The sequence below is a fragment of the Chaetura pelagica genome, unplaced genomic scaffold (assembly GCF_000747805.2).
Source record: "Chaetura pelagica isolate M959 unplaced genomic scaffold, ChaPel_1.0 scaffold387, whole genome shotgun sequence".
Taxonomy (NCBI): Eukaryota; Metazoa; Chordata; class Aves; order Apodiformes; family Apodidae; genus Chaetura; species Chaetura pelagica.
The window spans coordinates 1,553,767-1,577,447 of NW_009954101.1; the positions used below are offsets into that span (position 1 = coordinate 1,553,767).

The window sequence follows — 23,681 nt, forward strand, 5'->3', positions numbered from 1 at the left end:
CTCCTGAACAGAGCAGTAGCTCTATGCGGTATCACTGGGAGCCCTGAGCACCTGGCAAGTGAGTGGTCTCTTGCAGTTGGTGAAAGGGGGACCAGCTGCAAGCTTGCACCTGACCTGCCTACAGCACACATTAAATTAGGGAGAGGAGAAGGGGCTGAGTGGTGAGGGAAGCTGGACACCTGAGCACTGCCTAGGAGGAAAAGTCTGTCCTTTTGTCACACAGGCCCTGCCATTTTGAAATGAAAAAATGTGGAGGGGCAGGGAGTACCAGTGCAGCACCATATACCATCTGCTGATCCATAGAGAGTTGTCCCAGAGGCAAGTCAGTAGTGTAGAAGCATCTGGAAGAGAGAAGACAGCAGAGAGATCTCCTATAGCCCTGCACACTGCTTCAGTCAAATGTCTTCTGAATGGGCCATGAAGCAGGTTGGTACAGAGCTCCATCAAATTAGTGAGATACATAATCTATTTTCAACAGCTGCACATGGCTAGCCTAATACTGCATATTTATCTTTGTGTTGTCTGTGCCCTGTGGGCATCTAATTAGTGTGAAATTAAATTATTATTTTTCCGCAAGTTTAGTCTGGTTTGTCCGTGACTGAAATCAGTGAAGAACCCTCCTTGTCCTTTGTCTTGACCCATGAGGTTCTAGTTGGCATTTGTCCTCCCCATCCCACAGTATGTGTGGGGGTGGGAGATTTGAGTGAGTGGTCGGTCACATGGCAGTTTCTTTGTTGTTGTGTTGGGCCAAAACCACAACAAAGTTACACAACATGTGCAAATGGTTACACTACAACTGGAATACTCCAACTTCACGAAAGCATATTGTGCTCTTTTAAGATGTTCAGAAAGTGTTTTGTGACTATAAAATGTCACAGTATGACAGATTATTAGGTATAAGTCATATGCATAACAGCACAGGAGAAAACACAATCAACTCAAAGTTACCTACACCTTACAACCCTTCATGACTGTCTGAAATCAGATGTATCTTGACTGTTGGCTAGATAGATGTCACCTTAAAATTACAGGGAAAAAAATCACAGTATTTGGACATCATTGTACCTTCAGTTTAAATTAGTTTTTGGTACTTGAATACCAGTATATGAATTCCTCACCCATCAAATTCTCAACATCAAGTGTGTAGCACTTCTCAGTATTTTTAAGGGATGGATAATTCTTTTTTGTATACAACTATACAGCATAAGCATGATGATCTCAAGGAGATTTTCATTGGCTGTTTAAAAAGGAAAACAGGTGATAGGAACAATCCCTTTAGGTTTTGGATAGCAGATGCTTGGATTCACAACAATGGCCTAGAAATGCTTATATACAAATAAAACTGATTCATATATTTCCCACCTGTGATATGACAGCAAGTACTTGGGATACCTTGCCTACATTTTTATATGTGTGCTTGTCATTAGGCTAATTTTTTCAACCTTTTTTTGGTGCTCAAGGAGCAGAAGGTCAAAGAGGTTTTTTTAGCCATCTGTTCCCCCTATGCTATGTTCATCTCCTCATAAACAACAGCAGCGTCACCCATGGTGTTTTGTGATTGCTTCACATGATACACCACCAGCCTAACCACACCAAGCATGTCTGCGATGCAAACCAGCTCATTCTTCTCCCAGAACTAATTGCATCCACTGCTTCAAGTTAACACAGTATTTTTCCTGAATCACCTTTGCAAATCACAACAGCTGTTGCAAGAAAGCCTGCAGTGCATATTCTAATGCTTGTGGACTCTTCCTCAGCAGTGGCTATGCAAAAAACGCTGGGATAATGTGCTTCTCTAGAGGATGCCAGGTCACAGAGTACAAGCGGAATTAGTGCAATAATTTTAAAACTATAAAAGTCACCTAAGTTATGCATCACATAAGTTTCTGCTATAAGGTTTGTACAAAATCATGCTTTGTCATTTGTAAAAATTCCAGACAATAAGAATGATCCTGGATTAAGACTTGAATTTAAAGCTTTTTTATAAAGTTAGATATGTTAGATTCATACATTTATTTCCTCTGAGACTTTCTGGAAGACATCAACTGAAATTTCTTCAAATATTATTTTCAAAGAAAAAAGCTCTGCTAACCAAGAGAACTTCTTATTGAAGATTTTAGATTTTAATAGTAACTTAAAACAATACCCTAAAGTATCTTTAAAATTTTTCAATATAGGAATTTCTATCACCCAAAATCAGTATGGCTGTGAAGGAATACGATTAAATGTACTTCTATTGCCTCATATGTATTTGGTCCCTGTAGTATATCTTCCAATCAAGAACCGCTAAGCTCCTCATTACTAAAATACCTCTTTTTTACCCACAGAATTGTCCTGGTTGGAGCCAGGATGAAGCCACTTTTCCTTTTACGGATTTTTATTTTTTTTTTTCCTTCAGTAAGCTTTATTTTAACTAGTAGGAAAGTGTCCCAGCTTGGGCTGATAACAGCCAGAATGTTTTTGTAACTGCTGCATCTCCAAGGTCTCATCTTTACTCCACTGGCTTAGACACTACAGGGAGATCTATGACCCCCTGTAGGAGACTGAATTAGACAGACAACAAAACTCGCCAGAGATATTCCATTCCATATATCTACTTTAGCTCAGAGGAAGGTCAGAGATCACAGACAACTTCTTTCCTGCTTCTTCTCCCCTTCTCTTCCGTTCATGGCTGGTGTCCGGAGAGAACTCTGTCCATCCATCACTGTCAACCCCCAGGCTTGAGCCCTCCTGACTCTCATAACTCTGTGCTTTCTCCAGCAGCTCCAGGACTTTTCAGGACTGTTCACAGCTCAGGAGATGCTGTGGGAGTTGCTGGAGGCAGGGGGAGGCAAGAGGCTTTTGCACGTTCCTGAACACATTTGTATATAATTGTATATATTTTCTTATATCATTAGTGTTTAATTAAAGCTGTGTAGTTTAGTTTTCAATTCAGCCAAGTCTCTCTCTTTTTCTCTCTCTCCTTCCCTAACTGGGTGGAAAGGAGAGGGGATTGAGAGCATTGTTGTCAAACCTGAGTCAAACAGTGACAAGAACATTGATTGAAAGCTCAAATGGCAATTTGAATTTTAGTTATAACAGTTTACTTTTCATTTGGAGATCCAGGCAGGCATCGTCCTCTTTTTTTCCTTTGGCACCCCTTTTTTTTAGATATAATCATATCTACCACACTCTATTTATGGGACAGAACTCTGACTTATTAAATTCCAAATGCAACATTCTATGCATTTTAATCTTACAAACTGTAATGTAGGAAAACAGGAAATAATGTAGAAATAGGAAAAAGTAATAAAAACCCTACAATGCCGGCCATGACGTCTAGCTCAAAGAGAAAGATGAAAGAGAAAAGTCACAGGGGGAACAAATTTTAAACCATGAGAGTGCTGGTGTTTGCTTACACACAATTTTATTATAATCTTTTACCACCTGACTGCTAATTTTAACTATTTAGAAGCTATGGTGGATTGCACAAGTACGTCTAGTTCACTTCAGCACAAAATATCCAAACTTAGTTTAATACACAGTTGTGTATACAGTGCTTAGTCTTTGCACTGCTCCATGCTTGACTGGTGACTTAACTGAGTACTACGTGTCTCCTAGACAAGTGCTTGCAGTCACAGCAGAATTTCCAACTTAGCACTCTACTTCAAGGGCAGGTTGGATGAGGCTCTGAGCAACCTGGTCTAGTGGGAGGTGTCCCTCTCCATGCACAGTGGGTTGGAACTAGATGATCTTCAAGATCCTTTGCAACCAAAACCATTCTACAATTCTATGATTTGAACAACAGCAAGTATCAACTGCATATAAAATTAAAATCAAACCAAATACTAATTTTAACTGTGGTTTATTTAGTAAAAACAAAACTATCCATCATAGTTTGAAAATATTTCAATACACTTACTAACTTAATACTTCAAGAGTCACTGTACTTATACTTTTCATTAAGAAATTAAACCCTTTAAAACAGGAGCTGCAATGCAAATCCAATAAAAAGAAGGGTAGGGACAGCAGAATATTATTTTCCTTTTAAAAAGAGCAGATAAAATGTACAGAGTGTTAATTCAGATGGGCTGTAACTGCAACATTTAAAAGCTGTGAACTATGCATTGCAGAATCCAAGTATACATAAAGAAGTATTTCAGTTAGGCATTTTTTTTATATTCCTGCTACCTGTTCATATTTTTCTCCAAGAGCTGAGGGTATGCTAATTTGCGTCACTGCTTTGTAACTAAGAATTTTCTCAGAAAGTCATTGACTCACCCCAATAATAAATCACATCCCATAGTTCACTTTTGCAAAGTCTTAAACATTCTACATAGGTGCACTCTGCAAGGGAGTGAAGGTACACAGTATTCTGTTAACATTTAGCGTTTAGAAGATGGATTCTTGAATTTTCAGGGCTATCATGTAGTTACATGTTTTCATCCATGGTCATGTACAGAGGGCTCCAAGCTAACCTTGCCACACTTATCATTGCTCCTACGTCTATAAAATTATGTATAAAAAAAACCAAAACTGTTATGGGAAAATTAAGTGTCTACATCCATGTAGATGTGATTTATGCCTAGTGTTTCTGGTGTAATAACCTCCTACAATATGAGCACATTAGTTTGTACATAGCAAATGTTTTTTAATTTCCTGTAGGCCAAAAATACGTTTTAATGTCTTAGTGAAATCTAGAGTAGTAAAGTAAACATACAGTGAAGCAATACATTATTTTAAACTGGATTTTAAAAATACTTAAGTATCAATGGTTCTCATGAAATTATGAATGTTTTGGAAAGACACATTTCATTGAAAATCACAGAACCAAAGAAGAAAGTTTAAAAATATTAATTCTAATGGGAATTTTGCAGAACACATATTATAAGAATCTAAAACATTAACAGTCTATCTCTCCCTGCCATTTTATCATTTAAAAAATTGCAGCCTTAAAAAGCAATTCCTAGTCTCTAATAAAGAAATACGTATGTTCTATCACTGTTTTAGAAAAACATGTATCCAGACAGATTTGTAGAGACAAGTACAACAATTAACCACAGTGGGACCAATGAGAATACCCAGCAAATGTTTATTATTTCAGTTTTGCATATTGAAACTCATCTCTAGCACCATTTAGTGCTACTGTCTCAAAAAATTAAACTCTTTTTGTGTAGTAGAGTCAATACTATTGCTCATTTTTCCATGAGTTTCTTCACTTAGTATCTTACCTTACTGTCATTACATTATTTTTACTTCTCCTATCACTTCAAATTCTTTTTCAGTTCCCGCATTAGGCGGGATTTCAAAATTTTAAAAGAACCATTTGTACGTTAAATATTCCATATTTTTATGTATATTATTTTAATAAAGCAAAAAATTTTAATAGGCTATGGGATACTAATTACATTTGACACTACATTTAAAAGGCCTAAAGACATTCAGGCAAGTAAAATGCCAAAATACAGATGTATTTTGTTCACATTCCTTTGCCTTTCAGGAAATGTTTAGATCATATAAACATTTATATAGCTGTGCTGAATTCAGTTAGTACTTAAGAGCATTGACTTAAGCCACTGTTTACCAGGACACAGCACATGCTGAGACCACACACTACTGTTTTAAGATTGTTACCAAATCTCATATAAGACAGACTATTTAAAACTAGTTGCTTCAAAACAAGCTTAAGGACACATGTACAATCAGGAAAACAACGCCCTCAAGTGTAATGCACATAATTTTAATATTCGAGGTGTCAACATTTGAAAATGGAATTAAACACCAGACTATCTTCAGACTTGAAGGGTGCACCATCTTCAATATCTGACTACTACGTAGCACTGCAAGACTTCCTGTCATTTCTCCCTGGAGAAAAGAAGGCTCAGGGGGACTTCATCACAGTATTCCAGTACTTAAAGGACAGCTACAAAGAAAACAGAGGCTCTCTCTTTACACTGAGATACACGGAAAGGACAAGGAGCAAGAGGTACAAGTTGCATTTGAGAAAGGTTTCATCTACATATAAGAAAATATTTGAAAGTGAAAGCAATAAATCACTAGAACAACCTCCCCAGGAACATGATGGAGTTCCAGTCTTTGCAGGCTTTCAAGATGTGATTGGGTAAGGTACTAGATAATCTCATCCAGGCTTCCTCTCCTGCAAAAGGCTAGACCAAATTATCTGTTGAGGCCCCTTCCAACCCGGGCTGTTCATTGATTCTATGATTCTAGTCCAGCAGACTTTTAGAAGGGGTCTGGCATGAAAGACAAAAAACCTTAGCCTGATGAAGTGGTCCCACATTGAGAAATAAAGAAGTCAAATATAAAATGTAAGAAAAAATATGGAAGGAACACAGTAAATTTTCAAATGTATGGAAAGGCTTGAGTATTACACACCAAGTAGTTTTCAGAATGTCACCCACGGATTCTTTCATTCTTGCTGTAAGATAAATCACTCAGATAGCCCAAAAGGCCTAACAGAATATTATGCATTTCTGAGTTTAAAAAAAAATTAAATTAAAAAAAAAAACCAAACATACACAAAAAAACAACACAGAAAGTTGAAAGCATTTGGATTTTGAAAATAAAAGTATTTCCATGAATCTACTTTTAATATTGAGTTCTTCGACAATGATAATGTACAGACCAGATTATTTCATTTATGTCCTCTCAGACATGTGCTGCAAAAAGAACTAGGTGAGGCAGAATTTGGATGAGTATCAAGTCAGTAGGATGTAAACAACAAAAAAACCCTCAAGAAAACCAACAACCCCAAAACACCAACTAAGCCCCCAAATCCCCAAATTCTAAGAAACATTTGCCAAAAGTCAGAAAGTTTTTAATGTGGTGGAGACCAACTATGCAGGAAAGAATGTGTCATTATCATAAGAGGTTACAAAATTCTACTTTCAGCTTTCCTATTACTTCAATGCAAAACACTTCTGCAAAAGGGGAAAAATGCTTATTTCATTGTGTACGATCTAAGATCTTAGACTACTAGGAAAAATGTTCTACACAAATCAGTTTTCAATTTTGCACAACTCACTACAACATCAGATGCGTTAACTCAAAACAAAACAGAAATTCAAGTAACAAAGTGAAAACCCCCAATGTTTACAGTTACCTTTCTGACAATTGTAACATTAAGTGTTCAGGTTTTCCTTGTCAGCTGGTTACAGATGAGAAGGAAAAAAATATTTCCATGATTTTTGTTCTCATGAAAACACTCCTTTCTGGTTGGTCAGAAAGCAAGCATCTATTAGACACACTGAAAATGTTTATTTTACATATTATAACTCACCTGCTTGGGAAGCCGGAAGAGAGAATTTTTGTAAAATATATCTTTAGCCTGACTCCACGTTCCATCAATGATGATCATAACAGATGGACTAGAAGACACCACTGCAACTTCTTCCAAATTGGTTGCTTCAGCTCCAGGATACAAAATTAGACTATTGGGATTTCTGCACACAGTTGCTAATTCAGGATACCTTCAATGCACAGACACACAAAATTACAATAATTATTAAAAGTTTTCATGACATATACATACTTTCAGTTATTCCAAGTTAATAACTCCCATTCATCATCAATAGACAGTAAATTATCCATAAGCCAGCAGTGTGCCCTTGCTGCAAAGAAGTCCAATGGAATCCTAGGTTTCATGAAGAAGAGTGTGGCTAGTAGGTTGAGGGAGGTCATTCTCCCCCTCTACTCTGCCCTGGTGAGGCCACAGCTGGAATACTGCCTCCAGTTCTGGGCTCCACAGTTCAAGACAAACAGGGAGCTACTGGAAGGAGTCCATAGGAGGGTGACTAAGGTGATAGGGGGGATTGCAGCACCTCTCATATGATGAAAGGCTGAAAGAGCTGGGACGCTTTAGCCCGGAGATGAGAAGACATGAGGGCAGACCTTATCAATGTATGCAAGTATCTAAAGGGTGAGTGTAAGGAAGATGGAGGCAGGCTCTTCTTAGTAGATCCCAGTGTCAGAATGGCAATGGGTACAAGTTGGAACATAGGAAGTTCCATTTAAATATGAGGAAAAACCGTGTTCAAAAAATGTGTTCAAACATTTAGCATACAATACTACTCTGATTTTGAACTTTTAGTATATAAAGAACACCAGCATTTTTTAGCTCCCATCTACAGGACAGTTTGGACAATTTTGCCATCTCAATATTTTTTTTTTAATTATTTGTTTTTAAACTACTAATTCTACAGTTACAGTCCCTAAACTTCTACAATCTCTTCTTCCTTCCTGTTGGCTTCTACATTTGGCAATATGATTCAGTTGAAAACAATGGTTTTCAAAGCATACTCATACAATAATTACAGTCATTTCAGTTCGCAACAGCTTATACGCAGAAGCAAAGGCAAGGGGGTGGTTCAAACAATTTCCCAAAAGTTTCACCTAGGATTTGAGGGCTGATTATGCATACACTTCCACAAGAACTCCTAATAATTTAGAAAAATAGTAGGAGTTGCTGATACTTTCAAAGAGTTTTCTCTCCACAGTCTTTAGGGCTCTAGAGTGACACTGAGAACATGCAGAGAGCTATTTAGTACTCTCACCTTTCATAGGAACAGGTTCTCAGAAATATATCCTGTGCAACTCCTCCTAGGTTATGGTTCATATTCACAGTCACATTCCACCCTCCCAGCTTTATTAAAACATGTCTTCCATTCATAAAGCATGCTTGCTCTTCCTTCCTTAGAACTGTACAGGAAGAATGAGCTAAATATAAACACCTAACAATTTGCTTAGAAAGGAATATAGTTTCTATAAAACAAGTTTAAAAAAAAGGGTCTACATATTTCTATACAGCTACTTCTTGTTAATTCCACTGCAGGGTGTGTATCAGTGGTGTTTTAAGGCTTTGCTTCATGTTAGTTTCTTGCTGATACATAATGCAATTAGACGTTTTTACTCTCGTACTACCACCATTATGAATTTGCCCCCTGAACCTGTTTTTATGCACATCTTTCAGCTGCATTTAATTAGATCTGTGAAAGAAATGAAAAGTCACAGTAAAGGACTGGATTTGTAAATAAAAATTATTCTGTTAACTGAACAAATTGATACGGCATGCAAAAGGCGAGTACATATCAATAATATCACTTTTCACAGCCACTTAGCAGGAATATGCTTCTGACATGCTTGCTGTAATACAGTGCATATAATCAGACATGACTTCTGAAATTCTGCTGCAGCGCAGGATTTTCTCTACAAGTGTCAAATGTTTTTAAAAGTAAACATATAGGAAACAATTGTGGAAAATCAGATAGAGCACTTGCCTGCTGAGCTCTTCTGAAGACCTTATCCACACAACCTTTTTTTTCCATATAAGCTTTCACTTGAATGCTTAAGCTTGCAGCAGCATGTACGCAAAAGGACTAGGAATTAGATTTCATAAAGCTTTACTTCTTAAGGTATAAATAATCATATTACAAGAACACATTCAAACAATGTTTTATTGGTTGCTTTTTTTTAAATACCAATAATTTATTCCATTTTTTAAGTACATGACTGATTTGAGGTAAGTAGCATGGCTTATTAAAAAGCAGGAGACAATTTCATTAAGGTTGATGTTTGTATTCATGATGACTCATGAAATAGTAAAGGATTGAATTGAAACTCTCCTTCGATCACAGCAGAAGTTCCTACTCAGTCCTGTGTTATGCTGTAAAATGTGTTTTTGTTTTTCATCTCTTACTAAATTTCTCCTGCAAAATAAGGGTGGAGTCAAAAACTCAGTACCAGATCAGTTGGCAGTCCAGACTGCCTTGTTCAGAATCACTAGACTGAAATTTCAGGCCACACACTAGATTACTCCACTGGCAGGTAGACAAGCAACCTCTTAGCTAGACACATCTCTATCTTATGTCCCCCCAGTTGCTAAAAGTTGAGAGAGGAACTGGTTAAGTCCCAAGAAACTTATAGCTACTCTTATGTGAGCTCTTTATTCTCTGGCATGGCTTTTGTTTTTCTTTCTTTCTTTTAAATTCAAGCTGTGTTTATTTAAATTCAGGAACATAATTCTATAGTCCAGCTAGACTTGTATAGGTGGAGAAACTGAAGCCAGTGGAAACATGAAGGTAAGTTAGGAGAAGAAAGCCAAGTTAGGACAAGCAGAAGGACATGCTAGGAGCAAAACCATGAGCAGCCATGCCAGAATAAACTAGACCAAGCTATGAAAGGAACAGCCAATTATGATGGAAGAAATCCACACAGCAGCTGCCTGAAGAGACATTGTCTTCTTGCTTTTCTTGCCATCTTGCAACATACAGTGGTACACAGTTTCACAGTATTTGTGATTTAAAACACAAAAATACAACATGTCTGTCATCAAGACGTAGCTTTGGCAATGCAGGTGCAGAATGAAGGAGGATATTTGTGCTGGGGGCAGCAGTTGCTATAGCCAAGACAGCTGGACCACATGCTTCACAACTAAGTTTACCTCATGAAACATCTCCACAAGTTAGCTTGCCTGCTAGTTTATTACAACTTGGATTCAGGAACAAACCAGTGAAATAATTTCCTTCTTTAATTACATCTCTTCTAACCAGTATTCTAAATCAGCATTTCCTGCCATCTTAGAAAGCTCAGCCACATTTGCAAATGCTTGAATGTGGCTGTGGCTCAAAGACAATGTCAAGGCTGGGCATGGTAAAGCAGCACAGCAGTAAGATCAACCGGCTAAACGGGGAGGGGAAGAAAAGGGTGAAGAGCAGTGTGGTTGCTGGACACTGCTGGATATTACTTTTAGTATCTTATTCCACATCATAGTCCTAGATCTGTACATAGTACTCTCATATAAGCCTTAGAGTGAAGCATGATTAACTCCAAAAAATTATCAGGGACTTTAATCTTATCTTCCATTTCAATCAAAACAGAGAAGTTGATGGCATGTCTGAGAATTTCAAGAGGAAACTGGGAGACTGAACTTCTAGACAAGCACTTTGCTTCCTACAGATCAGAGACTGGCTTTTAAAGAATGCTTAACTCTGTGTTAGGACAATAAAGAAAGACCATGTTGCTACATACAGGAAAAGAAAAATCTTCTTCTGTTCCTCCTTGGCCTTTCTGACAGGTGCTGCAAAAGAATGGTATAAACTCCTAGTTGAGTGACAATGAGAATTTACTTCTTAACTTTACAGAAGTGGACCTGGTAAAGTATATGAAATACAAAACGGTTTTATGCTAGCTTAATAGCCATGAAGACAGTCAATTAAGCAAAACCTTCATTTATTTTATGTCAGCCATGTTCATGCACTATTAACAGCAGTTATCAAAAGCTTCCTGTAGATTTGTCATGATTAGGGCTTCAAGCCATGAATCTCAATACTTAAGTAAAAATCTCCAAGGAATGAATGTGTTATAGTAAATCTCTGATGAAGTTACGTACATACACAATTTATTCATACATATATAACATAGAAAATAGATGTGCAGCTCTGTAACACTCCACCCTAGCCAAGACAGTTGTTTAACTGAGTTCTTAATTGTTGCTGGAGAGGGGGAGAAAGAATACAGCTTAGTTCTTCCTTCCAGAAATACGCTAACTGTTGCGGTTTATAACAGTTTTTAGTTGATGTTACCTGAAAGGGACTGATTAATTAACATTGCTTGGTTTCCTGCAAGGCATGATTTAGGTGTGTGAACTACAGTAAAAAGAATATTAAGCAATATAATTATAAAAACATTATTTAAGTGAGAGAAGAGACACTTGGTGGACCAAGTAAAAGGGCTTTACATTCATATACACTGGACAGTAGTAGAAAAAGAGCTTGCTTGAAAAACACACTCAGGTAAAAAGACATGTTACTTTCTCTGAAGCCTGCAAGGCAGTGCATGATCTATTATCTCCTCTGTGAGTTTCCAAGTAATAACTAAGGAGGAAAAGAATGAAGGGGAGGCATATCAGAGGGCTTCTAATTTTCTGTTATAACAATTCCTAGGTTGCTAAAAACTACCAGAGACTTTCCAACAAGCAAAGACAACAACATTTTAAAAACAAAATTTGTTCACAGAATTGCTGGACAATTAGAAATATGAAAAGAGAAAAGGAAAAAAAAAACTTTTTTCACAGAAAAAACAGAGTAAAAATTAAGGAGACAAAAGGCAAAGGATGAAAATGAAACATAATGAGAGCTTTTGCCAAATCCTGAACAGGGACAAAACCTCACAAGCTTTTTAACGGCAGTCAGGTAAGTTCACATGTTAAAAGAGAGCAACTGAGAATCCTGTAGACTCTCCTGTACATGGTATTAATACCATATCTACATGCAACTTATCTCACTTTTACGGGGGAGTAACAGTGGCAACTTGAGGATATTTCTAACCCTATTCCTCCAGCTATGCTTATACATATATAAGCATAGACACACAGACACACAGCTAGAATGAATAGAAAATGCCAGTGCTGTTCTTCAGTTGACCTTATTCTTAAGCACAATGACTTCAAGTAATGCAACTATGCTAAAGGAATATCTTCTATACAGACATGATGATTATTAAGTACATGTGTTCCCACAAGTGTACATAATAACAATTTTTCTATGAGCAGTCATTCCTGGCACTACAACTGCTGCATTTGCATATATTACTAGTTTTTATTTTTCATTAGCAGTTTGTGGACTACCAAAAATGCTGAAATTCCCAAGAAAGATCAATTTATATCATTGATAGTTGCAGTATTTCACTTCAATCCAGATAACATTTTCTTGCAATAATTAAAAATAAGAGGAATCTGAAGATAATAACTTTCTATAAATACATAAATATAAAATTTCTTATTTTGCCCATCTTACCGTGATCAAAAGCTTATGTAAAACTCAAAAAGATTATGTGATTTTTAAGATGCCACTGTGGTCTTGAACTCTGTAAGAGAAATACTAGTGCTATTTGCTTCTCATACAAACCACAGTTCAACGCAAGTTTTGGTATGCAGTAGGTATTGCAGGTCTACATAATCCATTTAGCCTGACAACAATCCTCACCATGCAGAACTATTCAGATCTTTCATTTGTGTCGGAATTGCATCCAACCACTTGGTCATAGTAGATTTGTATGTTCTCAAGATTGTACGTAAGTAGCATTTCATTACTTCTGGGATGCATGCTTTTGGGATGTGCAATTTAAACACTATGTTATCTCATTGTAATCCAATTTTTGTATCATAAAAATTTTTATTACACATCTATACTCAGTTTCTTTCAAACTCTCTAAGTGGTTTTAATTTACCAGGGATCTCTTAAAACTTTGTCAGTGCAAAAGACAAGTATTCAAATTTTTTAAATCCAACATTGCCACTAAGTAGCAAGCAGTACTAATATTATAGAACAAATGCTAACGTTATTTGTGAAAAAACACCAGGTTAATGGGAACTTCTCAGGTTTTTTTGTCATTTTTACTATTTCATCTTGGTCATAAGGTGCCTTTGCCTCACACAGTATTCCTAGACTTGGAAGACTGTAGGAATACTGGTCCTTATAATTCCCTTAAGGTAACAAAATTAACAAAGGCAAGAACATTTTATCATCTTTACACTCAGAAATAGAATCATAGAATCATAGAATCATAGAATCTTAGGGGCTGGAAGGGACCTCGGGAGATCATCTAGTTCAACTCCCCTGCCAGAGCAGGGTCACCTAGAGTACATCACACAGGAGCTCATCCAGGTGGCTTTTGAATGTCTCCAGTGAGGGAGACTCCACAACCTCCCTGGGCAGTCTGTTCCAGTGCTCTGTCACTCTTACAGTAAAAAAAAAATTTCGGATATTCACCTTGAACCTCCTATGCTCCAATTTACACCCATTACCCCTTGTCCTATCACTGGTCATCACTGAGAAAAGCCTAACTCCGTCCCCCTGACACTCACCCCTTACATATTTGTAAACATTGATGAGGTCACCCCTCAGTCTCCTTTTCTCCAAGCTAAAGAGACCCAGCTCCCTCAGCCTTTCCTCATAAGGGAGATGTTCCACTCCCTTAATCATCTTCGTAGCTCTGCGCTGGACTCTCTCGAGCAGTTCCCTGTCCTTTTTGAACTGAGGGGCCCAGAACTGGACACAATACTCCAGATGTGGCCTCACCAATGCAGAATAGAGGGGGAGGAGAACCTCTCTTGACCTACTAACCACACCCTTTCTAATGCACCCCAGGATGCCATTGGCCTTCTTGGCCACAAGGGCACATTGCTGGCTCATGGTCATCCTCCTGTCTACCAGGACCCCCAGGTCTCTTTCACCTACACTACTCTCCAGCAGTTCAGCCCCCAACCTGTACTGGGACATGGTGTTGTTCTTCCCCAAATGTAAAACTCTGCACTTCCCCTTGTTGAATTTCATCATGTTTCTCCCCGCCCAACTCTCCAACCTATCTAAGTCTCTCTGAATGGCAGCACAGCCTTCTGGTGTGTCAGCCACTCCTCCCAGCTTAGTGTCATCAGCAAACTTGCTGAGGGTACATTCTATACCCTCATCCAGGTCGTTGATGAAGATGTTGAACAACACCGGTCCCAGTACCGACCCCTGTGGGACTCCACTAGTCACACACCTCCAACCAGATTCTGCCCCATTGACTACAACTCTCTGACTCCTTCCTTTCAACCAGTTCCTAATCCACCTCACTTCCTGATCACCAAACCCATACCTGATCAACTTTTCTACAAGGATGCTGTGGGAGACGGTGTCAAATGCTTTACTGAAATCAAGATAAACCACAAATAGTCCCTTAGGATAAAGACTGAAGCCTAAGAGATACCCAGCCAGAGAAAAAACAATGTTTTCATTTTAGACACTTTACTTTTCTGTAGATGTATGACACTTAGTGTCCAATACAATCTAACACAGGGATTTTTTTTTTCCCTTTTAAGCAGATCAATTGTATAAATGCGTTATCTTTGTTGAAAGATAAAATAATGAAAAATATTATTAAGGTTTGGAACCCGGTAATTTTACAACCGAAAATTTTACCATTTACTAGGGAAAAGGGACATAAATAAAGCTTCTTGAATAATACTTTTTAACCTGTGAAAACCTGTATATAACATACTTTGTCGGAAAAAACTCCAGTAAGTTTCCCAGGGAAAAAACATCCTAATGCCTCCAAAGAACATGAACTTTTGCCACATAAACATATAAACAAAACAGAGGTGAGTTTGCCTGATACGTGATACCAAGCTTCTTATTGCTGTCACAAGTGGAGTTTGCCTGCAACATTTAATAAACTAGAATAAAAGGGAATAATGGGTCATAATGAGGTTTTTTTTACTGTGTCTTCTATTATTTCAGTTTCAATTTACTTCTTTCTCATTAAATGTGCTTAAGTTAAAAAAAAATAGAATATATGCTACTAATAAAAGGAAAACTACTCCCTGTCTGTATTATTAGAATAGTTTTATCTAGAAAAATGGTTTTCAACTGATGTCAGCATTTAAAAGCCTGACTCTTCTAACTAATATGCCAATGCTCATATTTTGTAACATGGGCAGATTAGCTCTGACAGCGAATGAAAAGACAGACAAATGTCAAGTTCCGTAAAGAAATGAAAAGCAGATCCATTATCTTGGCAATTTGCTTTGTTAGTGAATCTTAATATACCAGATCCCTCAAATATTTCATTACTTCCTCCACGAAAAGATTTTATTTAAAGTCTTTCTCAATTCAAAAAACAAACCAACAACAATAGATCCCTATTCACTAAAACACAGGTCTCCATATTCTACTGGAAAACAATTTTTTCCTTTACACTGTTTTAAGTAGCCTGTTCCAATCTACAATGCATACAACTTAAAACCTACCAAACATTTTTGGCTTATCTAGTGTAATGGGAAAAAGAAAAGAGTAAGAAAACCAATATCCTGGGGTTTCTTCTTATGGGCAGCAGCCAAACTTGGTTAAATTATACCCAGGTTCTTACAGGTATTAATTGCTACCCATTCATTAACATATCTAAACAACTTAAAACACTGATTTAAACAACAAAATTGATTATTTCCCCCGCTCAGTCTGTAAAACTTCAATTAAACATTTGTTTTCTATAATATCTCTATTGTAATATTTTTAACTTGTTTGCTATAGTTTAGAGTGTTCACTACATACATTCTAAAAGCCTTCTTCAAAGTGCTTGTTTTGAAAGAGGAGGGGGACAAAACTGCAATGTAAGCAAGGAAACTGATGAAGAATTCTTGAAGCATCATAACCTGAGACAGAAATGATTTTCCAATCCCTTTAATCGAGGAAAAATTCTCCAAACATACTCTAAGCCAAGGCAGGAGGAGTGGAGAGGAAGGAATTTCTAAGGTTGAAGTCCCAGAAGAGTAGGAAAAGGTCACACCACACCCTAACTCTGTCTAACGGAATATCAAGATTTCAGCAGTAATTCACAAAGCTGTTGCTGAGAGAGGCCCAGAGGCATCACCATGCTAAGGCAAATCCAGACCACTGTGTCATTCTTACACAGCCAGTGAACAACAGCTGCTGGTCCTAGATTCACTTGCACAGTTCCTTCCCTACATGAAGCAATACATTTGAAAATAAAAAGCCCTTAATATCAAATCTTTCTCTTCTACTACTGTCAAGCATATCTTTCAGAACTGAAACTTTAGCAGAGGGATCCTATGCCATGTTGGGTTCCTGTGGAAGGGTTTTGTTAGAGAGGGAACTGCAGGCATGTTCCCTGTGGGTATGCCCTGAAGGAAGCTGCAGCCACTGGAGAGGATCCTTGCTGAAGCAAGAGAAAAGGGTGAGTTGAAAGGAATGGCAAAGAGCAGCTACCATGGACTGACCGCAAAGGTGAAGAGTGCATTAGTAGAAGAAATGATAGCTAGAAAATGTTACCCAAATTACATTGAGGAATCTGAAATCTGATACAGTAGTTTCAGACGTAAATAAGCACACGTTTAATCAGCATTATGTACTTTCATACACAGAATCAACCAAACCTGTGACAGGCTGATCTCTGGCTGCATCTGCTTATTGTTGGTTGAGATAAGCAGTAAAAAGATGCAAATTTAGTTTAATAAGCATAATGACCTCGAAGCACATGGAAAATAAACTTACAAGAAAGTTACCTGAATCAAGAATCACATCCTGTAAATAGTTTTAAATTATTTAGTAAATGGTAAGACTTTATTAGTTCATATTTGATACAGTAAGAGTATTTTTATTTCTGAACAAGAACTAGAAAAGTGATCTACCTACAGTATGTTATTACCATAAACAGCTTTATAAAATCAACAGAACCAAGTCTCATTTTATTATGTCAAAACTGCTTGAAGTTACTAGTTTTCCCAAGTGCCTCAATTAATTTCTGATTTAAAGTACTGAACTAAAGTACAGAATGTACTGGAGATACGTGTAACTTCATTTCAGGGAGAGATGCAAATAAATTTGCTATTGCCTCCTCACTGTACTAAATAACATGGTGGTGAATACAGAGATATTTGCATCTGTTTTCCAGTTAGTGACTATTATTAGAGTATATCATTTTACCATAGTACACAGAATCAGCTAACTACAGAAATGTGAATATTTGCTAAGAGGGAAGGTTTAAGAATATGATAACCCTTTCATAGAAAAAAATAATAAAATGCAAAGCCACCCCTCTCAAACTGTCATAAAGTATGAAATGGAACTTAAAATGATAGTGACAAGGCTGTTTATACCATATCAAAATAAAATACTTTTTGACATGTTAGACTTTAGGTACAGTAGCCATCTCTGGTCAATATACATCACAAATTCCTGTTGAGCATAAAAGCATTATTATTTGAAAAAGATTGCCTGCAAAATTTGTATTAGTAGCCCAAAAAGAACATGAATCCTCTAAGTTATTATTTATTAATGAAAATGAGGCTATCAAAGACTATTACAATTGTCAGGTACAGACCTATGAACAATGCTAGGAAAATACATTAGCACATTTTCCCCTGTCCTGGTTTGAGCCAGGATTAAGCCTTTTTTTTTTTCCTACTTTTTTTTTTTTTTTTTTTTTTTTTTTAAATTCAGTGAACTCTCTTTCAAGCAGCACACTTCTTGAAATTAACAAGTTTTTTAGCCAGTAGACTGGTAAGGCTCAATGTTTATAGTTACTGCTGAGAAATCAAGGACACTTTGCTCCACTTGTTGCATCTGCTGCTTCGGACACTAAAGGAGCAAGAGAGTCATACCTACAGCCCTCCCACAGGAAGTCGTGGACTAGGCAGATGGCAAACATGGCCAAACAGAGTATTTCATCCCATAATATGTATGTAGCCTTCAGTATAAAGTCAGGGACCACGGAAGTTAAACTGCTTCCTGATTCTTCCCTTCTCTTCCGTCCATGGCTGGCATCTGGGGAGGACTCCATCTATCCATCACCAGGCATCCCAGGCTCATATTTTCTTTTATCACTAGTATTCAATTAAATCTGTCTAGTTTAGTTTCCAGTTTGGAAGCCTCTGCCCTTCTCTCTCTTCTTTCCTTATCTGGGCAGGAGGGGAAGGGGATTGAAAGCATTGGTGTCATTGGTTTAATTGCTCATCCCAATTTAAACCACTGACAACCCCCAACCATTCCCTGTTTTTGAAGTATCATATTTTTAAAAGAATATCGTAATAAACATCCTTCAAATGTAAAGGCTTCTGTAACCACAGTTTCAGAACACTATACTGTACACTGTATGTCCAGGTATAAACTACACCTTCATTCTGTATTCAGGAAAGAATAATTGATAAACTGAAACAGATGCTCTAGCTACCTCTCTGGTCCTCCCCTGCATTTTTTCATTGCCTTCGCTCACCATATCATGGGTACAAACAATATCATTCCGTTTTCAGTGCAGAGTTTGAAATTCAGATCATGTAAAGCAAACTTAATGTTGAATATATTTCAGTGGGCAGATTTTTTATTTTTATGCTCCTTTAAAATGTGCCAGTATATTGAACAAATAGGCATCTCGGTTCCCCTTTATTGCCTTAATCATTGCTACCATACAAGCTTCATAACTCACTGGGAGACCAGTAAACTTTCTTTCCTGGAGTATTCTCAGCGCAAACATAACACTCTAGAAACATGCTGTGCCAGAAGGGGTTGCATACACTTAAACCTACTGCTGGCAATGTCCAAAGTCAGAACTTTGGGATCTAGATGAAACAACTAAGTCACCTGACATAAGTCAGCCCTCTCTTATAGGGTATCTAACAAAATGTTAAATTACATATTTTCCAAGTGTCATCATTTGAATATGTCTCAATATTAAACAGTCCTATGCACAAATTTATCTGGTGAATTTGAAGACGGAAGAAAAGGAATGGGTGTTTCCATGCCAACATGATCATGAAAAAATCTGATTCAGGCTATGCCTGCATATGCAATCATAAAAAAGCCTCAAATGTGTGATACACTAAAAATACTACCCACTACATTAACATAACACATACATAATTCTACAACTCCATATTCAAATTGCAAGTACAAATTCTAATGCATGGATTTACACTACTCAAGCATTGAAGACCCTCACTTTTTGAGACATGACAGTCCACTGTGGAATTATCAAAACAAAAGTATGCAGTCTCTATCAAGTAATTACCAAAAACATGTAAACAGATCAAGGAAAGGAAGAAGAAACTTGTAATAACTATAATGGGGAGCACAAACCTCAATTATTTTCAGTATACTGGGAGCCTGACTTATGACTCTGCATACACATATTAAACTTAAGGCAAATCGAGGTTTTTGGACAGATAAAACAGAAACTAATTACCTGTACTTGCTTCCAGGACAATCAGCTGAGCCCTAGTAGACACACTGAACAAGTTCAATCAAAAGGAAACAGGTATCTTTGACTAGGTAAAAGTAAACATTTCACAAGGGAGTGAGATGACAGTACACCAGCAAAGAAAAGCTCTGGAAATTACATACTTACTTTCAGTCTGACAGTAAGAGATAGCATCCTGACTAGTCAAACAACCAAGACAAAGAAGATCAATACCCTGAGAAGACAGTTGTTTAGCAAGTTCTCAGATGGGCCTTTGTGGGAAAAGACTGCTATGTTTATGAAAAGCAAAGAAAAGCATGCTACAATATTTGAAACAAACAAAAGTCAAGACAAGAATTGTGAGGTCAAGCTTAACAGTCACCAGAACATAGAGAAATAAGACCTCTAATTCGACCTTCTAATTCGAGAGAGCATAGCTTGGCAAGTTTTCACCATTAGGGCTAGACATGACCAAATGTCTGTAGAAAATCAGTAAAAATCAAATGTAAAGTAGGCATCTCTGAAACCAACACAAACCTGAACCAGAGGAGAACAGCACTCTGAAGTCAAAATTATAACAGAAGGACAGAAAATAAACAGTACAGGAATCTCAGAACTTAGAAGATACCCAAGATTCAAACAAAGTTTTGAAAAATGGTCCACAGAGGAGATGAGACGAGGCGTAGAGAAATCAGAAGATAGTGTGACTAGATGAAATATTTAAGCTAGAAGAAGGAACAGATGAGAAAAGTATCTTCTTTTGCCAGTGCAGACAAGAGTGATGGAAAGTCAGTAAGGCCATAACAAAAATCAAACTACTACATTCTGTCAATATTATCCTAGAAAAATCATCAAAAGACAGTAAAATAGTTGTAGGAAGATATGCATGTTTCAAGAAATTAAGTCTTGATGGTGCAAGTGTAGGTTGCAAAATACACTGGGCTAATGTAAATGAAAACTTAGAATCACTTAGCTGCAAAGAAAGCAGAACTGAAGGAAAGAATAAGGTGAGCACAGAAAGATCTGTCCTGAAAGAGAAGGTGAGTCATAACAATGGAGAACACGAACAAGCTTTGAAGCTGAATGTCAGCAACAAACACTGACAAACTGGAAACCATCTGACAACTGAGTAAGTATAGAAAAGAGGAATATGCTGGAAATTACTCACAGGGAGCTGGGATTATTGAGAAATCTAAGACAACATTATGTTTAAACAATTCTATATGCCTTAGTGATTAAAAAAAACAGGTTTTGACAAACAACTATGATGCAGAAGTTATCCTAACTATTGCTAGAGAATTTGAGATACCATCAACAAAGGAAGACATGGAAATCTTAAGTTTATGTTGTCCTTCTAGCCAGTGTTTGGAAGGTTCTTATATTCAACTGGCTCAACATCTATACTAAGGTATGTCAGGCACCCAAAGGAGTATTTCCCACTTCTACATAAAAGTCAATCTCCAGTCTGGTATTGCTGCTGAAACACCACTTTCCCACATCCCTGCCTGGCATACTACTATGATACAGGGTTCATGGTAAATCTATAAAAATAATTGCATAGAAAATATTAGCAACTCACAGAAGTGCTATTTTTACAATACCATCATTCACCATGACACCTGCAGGTAATGTTGACATGTAAGATCAGTCAGTGTGAGCATAGATTTAGAGTTACACTGTTTCTATTCCTTTCCAACCTATGCTTTGCTGGTGGAAGCTGCAAAGGACGTAAATAAAATCACAGAACTTCAAAAAAAAGCAAACGCATGCCCTTAATGTGCTTCAAAACAAAGATGTCTTCCCCTGACATGTGGCAGGGTTGATTAAGTTGTTTGTAAGGCAGCTACCAAAGTGCTTACAAACAGCATGGTTTTTAAGAAAAACAGAAATAAAAACCAAGCCCTGTTTAGTATAATATGCCATAAAGCATAAGCCAAACCAGCACAACTGATGAGGCTTTCAAACTCTTACTAGCAGAGATTTTTATCATAAGAGGAAGGCAGGGACTAGGACAGCCCTCCCCATTCACAGTAATCACTAAGATGTTTCTACCCATATTTGCTGGTGGCTGTTCCTAGAACATCACAACAGTGAGGGAACTAAACTAATTCCAAGTGATTAATGTAAGCTCTCTGGACATGTCTATGCAGTTTATAGCCTGGAAGGATGCTGTAAGTCCAAAGAAACACTAATATGACCCTATAAACAGCTATTCAAGTACTGAATGGTAGCTACAAGTAAGTAATATGGATTAATACATCAGCAGAATGCATATATATAGCTAAGAAAAACAAACTCTGTAGAAGCAGTATCTTGCAAAGCTGGAAAATAACTTTTCTCCCTTCTCATCCTTCCACTACCCAAGACAGTGGGAATGAACCCCAAGACTAAGAACTACCCATTTCTTCAGTCTCACTGACATCCACACCACAAAGCAGGCATACTGCAGATTTCATAAGTACTACTTAATTACTTCTAGTGCTGCATCCAGGTAAATCAGATTACCAAAATTTATATTGCCTAAGAAAAACTTTAACTTCTTTCCCCTAGTCAAGTATCTGGACATAGGGGAAACAAAGAACACAGGAACTAGGTAATTATGGATCTGTTTAAACTGTTGAAGCTGAGTTTTACAACTTGTTTTGACCTAAAGGAGATCTCTTAGCTCAGAAAAATATCTATGGTTTCAAACTTGAAAAAGCTTCAATACTGTAATCACTTTGAAAAAAAATTCTAAGGAAATTTACTAGAAGCAGACTGTATTGATAGTGTTCCATTCTACACTCTTCAGTATGAAAAGTTGTTTCATTTTCAGGTTTAACAGGAAGACACTATGATTTCCCTGTAGCCTGGTACTTCTGAGATAATTGTTACAGTTATTATTATAATAGACTATTAGGAAAGCAATGTTTATTTAACATGCTCCAGTTACTATACAGACCAGCATACAGGTGTGGGAGCAGCATTCTGAATTGCCTCCTGGCATTTTTGTTCATTGATGTCTTTAAAAAGTTTTCTCCAAAGATTAGACTCAATTTGAGAAATAAATTCCTTCGTTAGGATTCTTGATCTTTATTTGCTTTTATTGAAAATGTACGTAGTAAAATTTCATTGGCATTTGTACCAAAAACTGGTTTCTTAGCTTCATCTGATTAAGACATTAAGTTGGAGACCAATATTGACCAAGGTTTCATAATTAAAAAAAAATAAATCTGAACTTTAAGCTTTCTTTTAATTAATTTAAAGAAAAAGAGAAAAAAGGATTTGAAAAAAATACATTCTCTAAGCATTTTTCACCACTAAACATCCATACTGAAGTAAAAATTATTACTTACATTTCAGTAACACAAAATTATTTGTCAGACAAGCTAATACAAAAAAGTACCCTAGAGAAGAGCAAGACAAACCTAGTACTAGATAAGTTCAGGACTGCAAAAAGCAAAGAGTTGAAGAGTAACCACTTGAACTTTCCAAGAGCACAAAACTGAGACAGTAAAACCGAAAGGAAGACATATCTGGTGTTTCTGACTATTATACATAATTTATCTTTGCTGGAAATCAGAAGCTTATCTCAAAAAGAAATGTGCATATTTGAAACAAAAATTAAGAACAATGTTGGCCGTTAATGAAGTCACCAAAAAAAAATATCTCCATAATTTACAGAAGCCCAGAAAATACACAGGCAATTCCACTCACCTGTCTTCACTAAAACGTCGACCAACCAAAATTTTACATTTGTCTGAAGGGAGACAAGCAGCTAGCAAAGGTACCGTCCTTAATACTCGACTTTCCTGTAAGAAAGAAAAGTTACTTTTAAATAAAATCAAGGAGGGCTTCTATGAATTGCTAACGCTTCAATTTACCTTCAAGTTCTTTTGACTACAGACACAGAGCAACAGGTAACAGAAGAAAACAACTTTACAAGAATACCTAATTTTTATGTTTTCAAATAGTAT

The 23,681-nt window shown here is 37.0% G+C and overlaps 1 protein-coding gene across 1 annotated transcript in view; it reads right to left on the reverse strand.

The window, feature by feature from the left end:
- The window catches only part of DTWD2 (DTW domain containing 2), a 59,621-nt gene that overhangs the window by 21,830 nt on the left and 14,110 nt on the right, over positions 1 to 23,681 (reverse strand). The window contains exons 4-5 of the mRNA XM_010002362.1: positions 23,422 to 23,516; positions 7,280 to 7,469 (exon numbers count right to left, since the gene is read on the reverse strand). Coding sequence (XP_010000664.1) covers positions 7,280 to 7,469; positions 23,422 to 23,516 — 285 coding nt within the window. The remainder of the gene's footprint in view (positions 1 to 7,279; positions 7,470 to 23,421; positions 23,517 to 23,681) is intronic.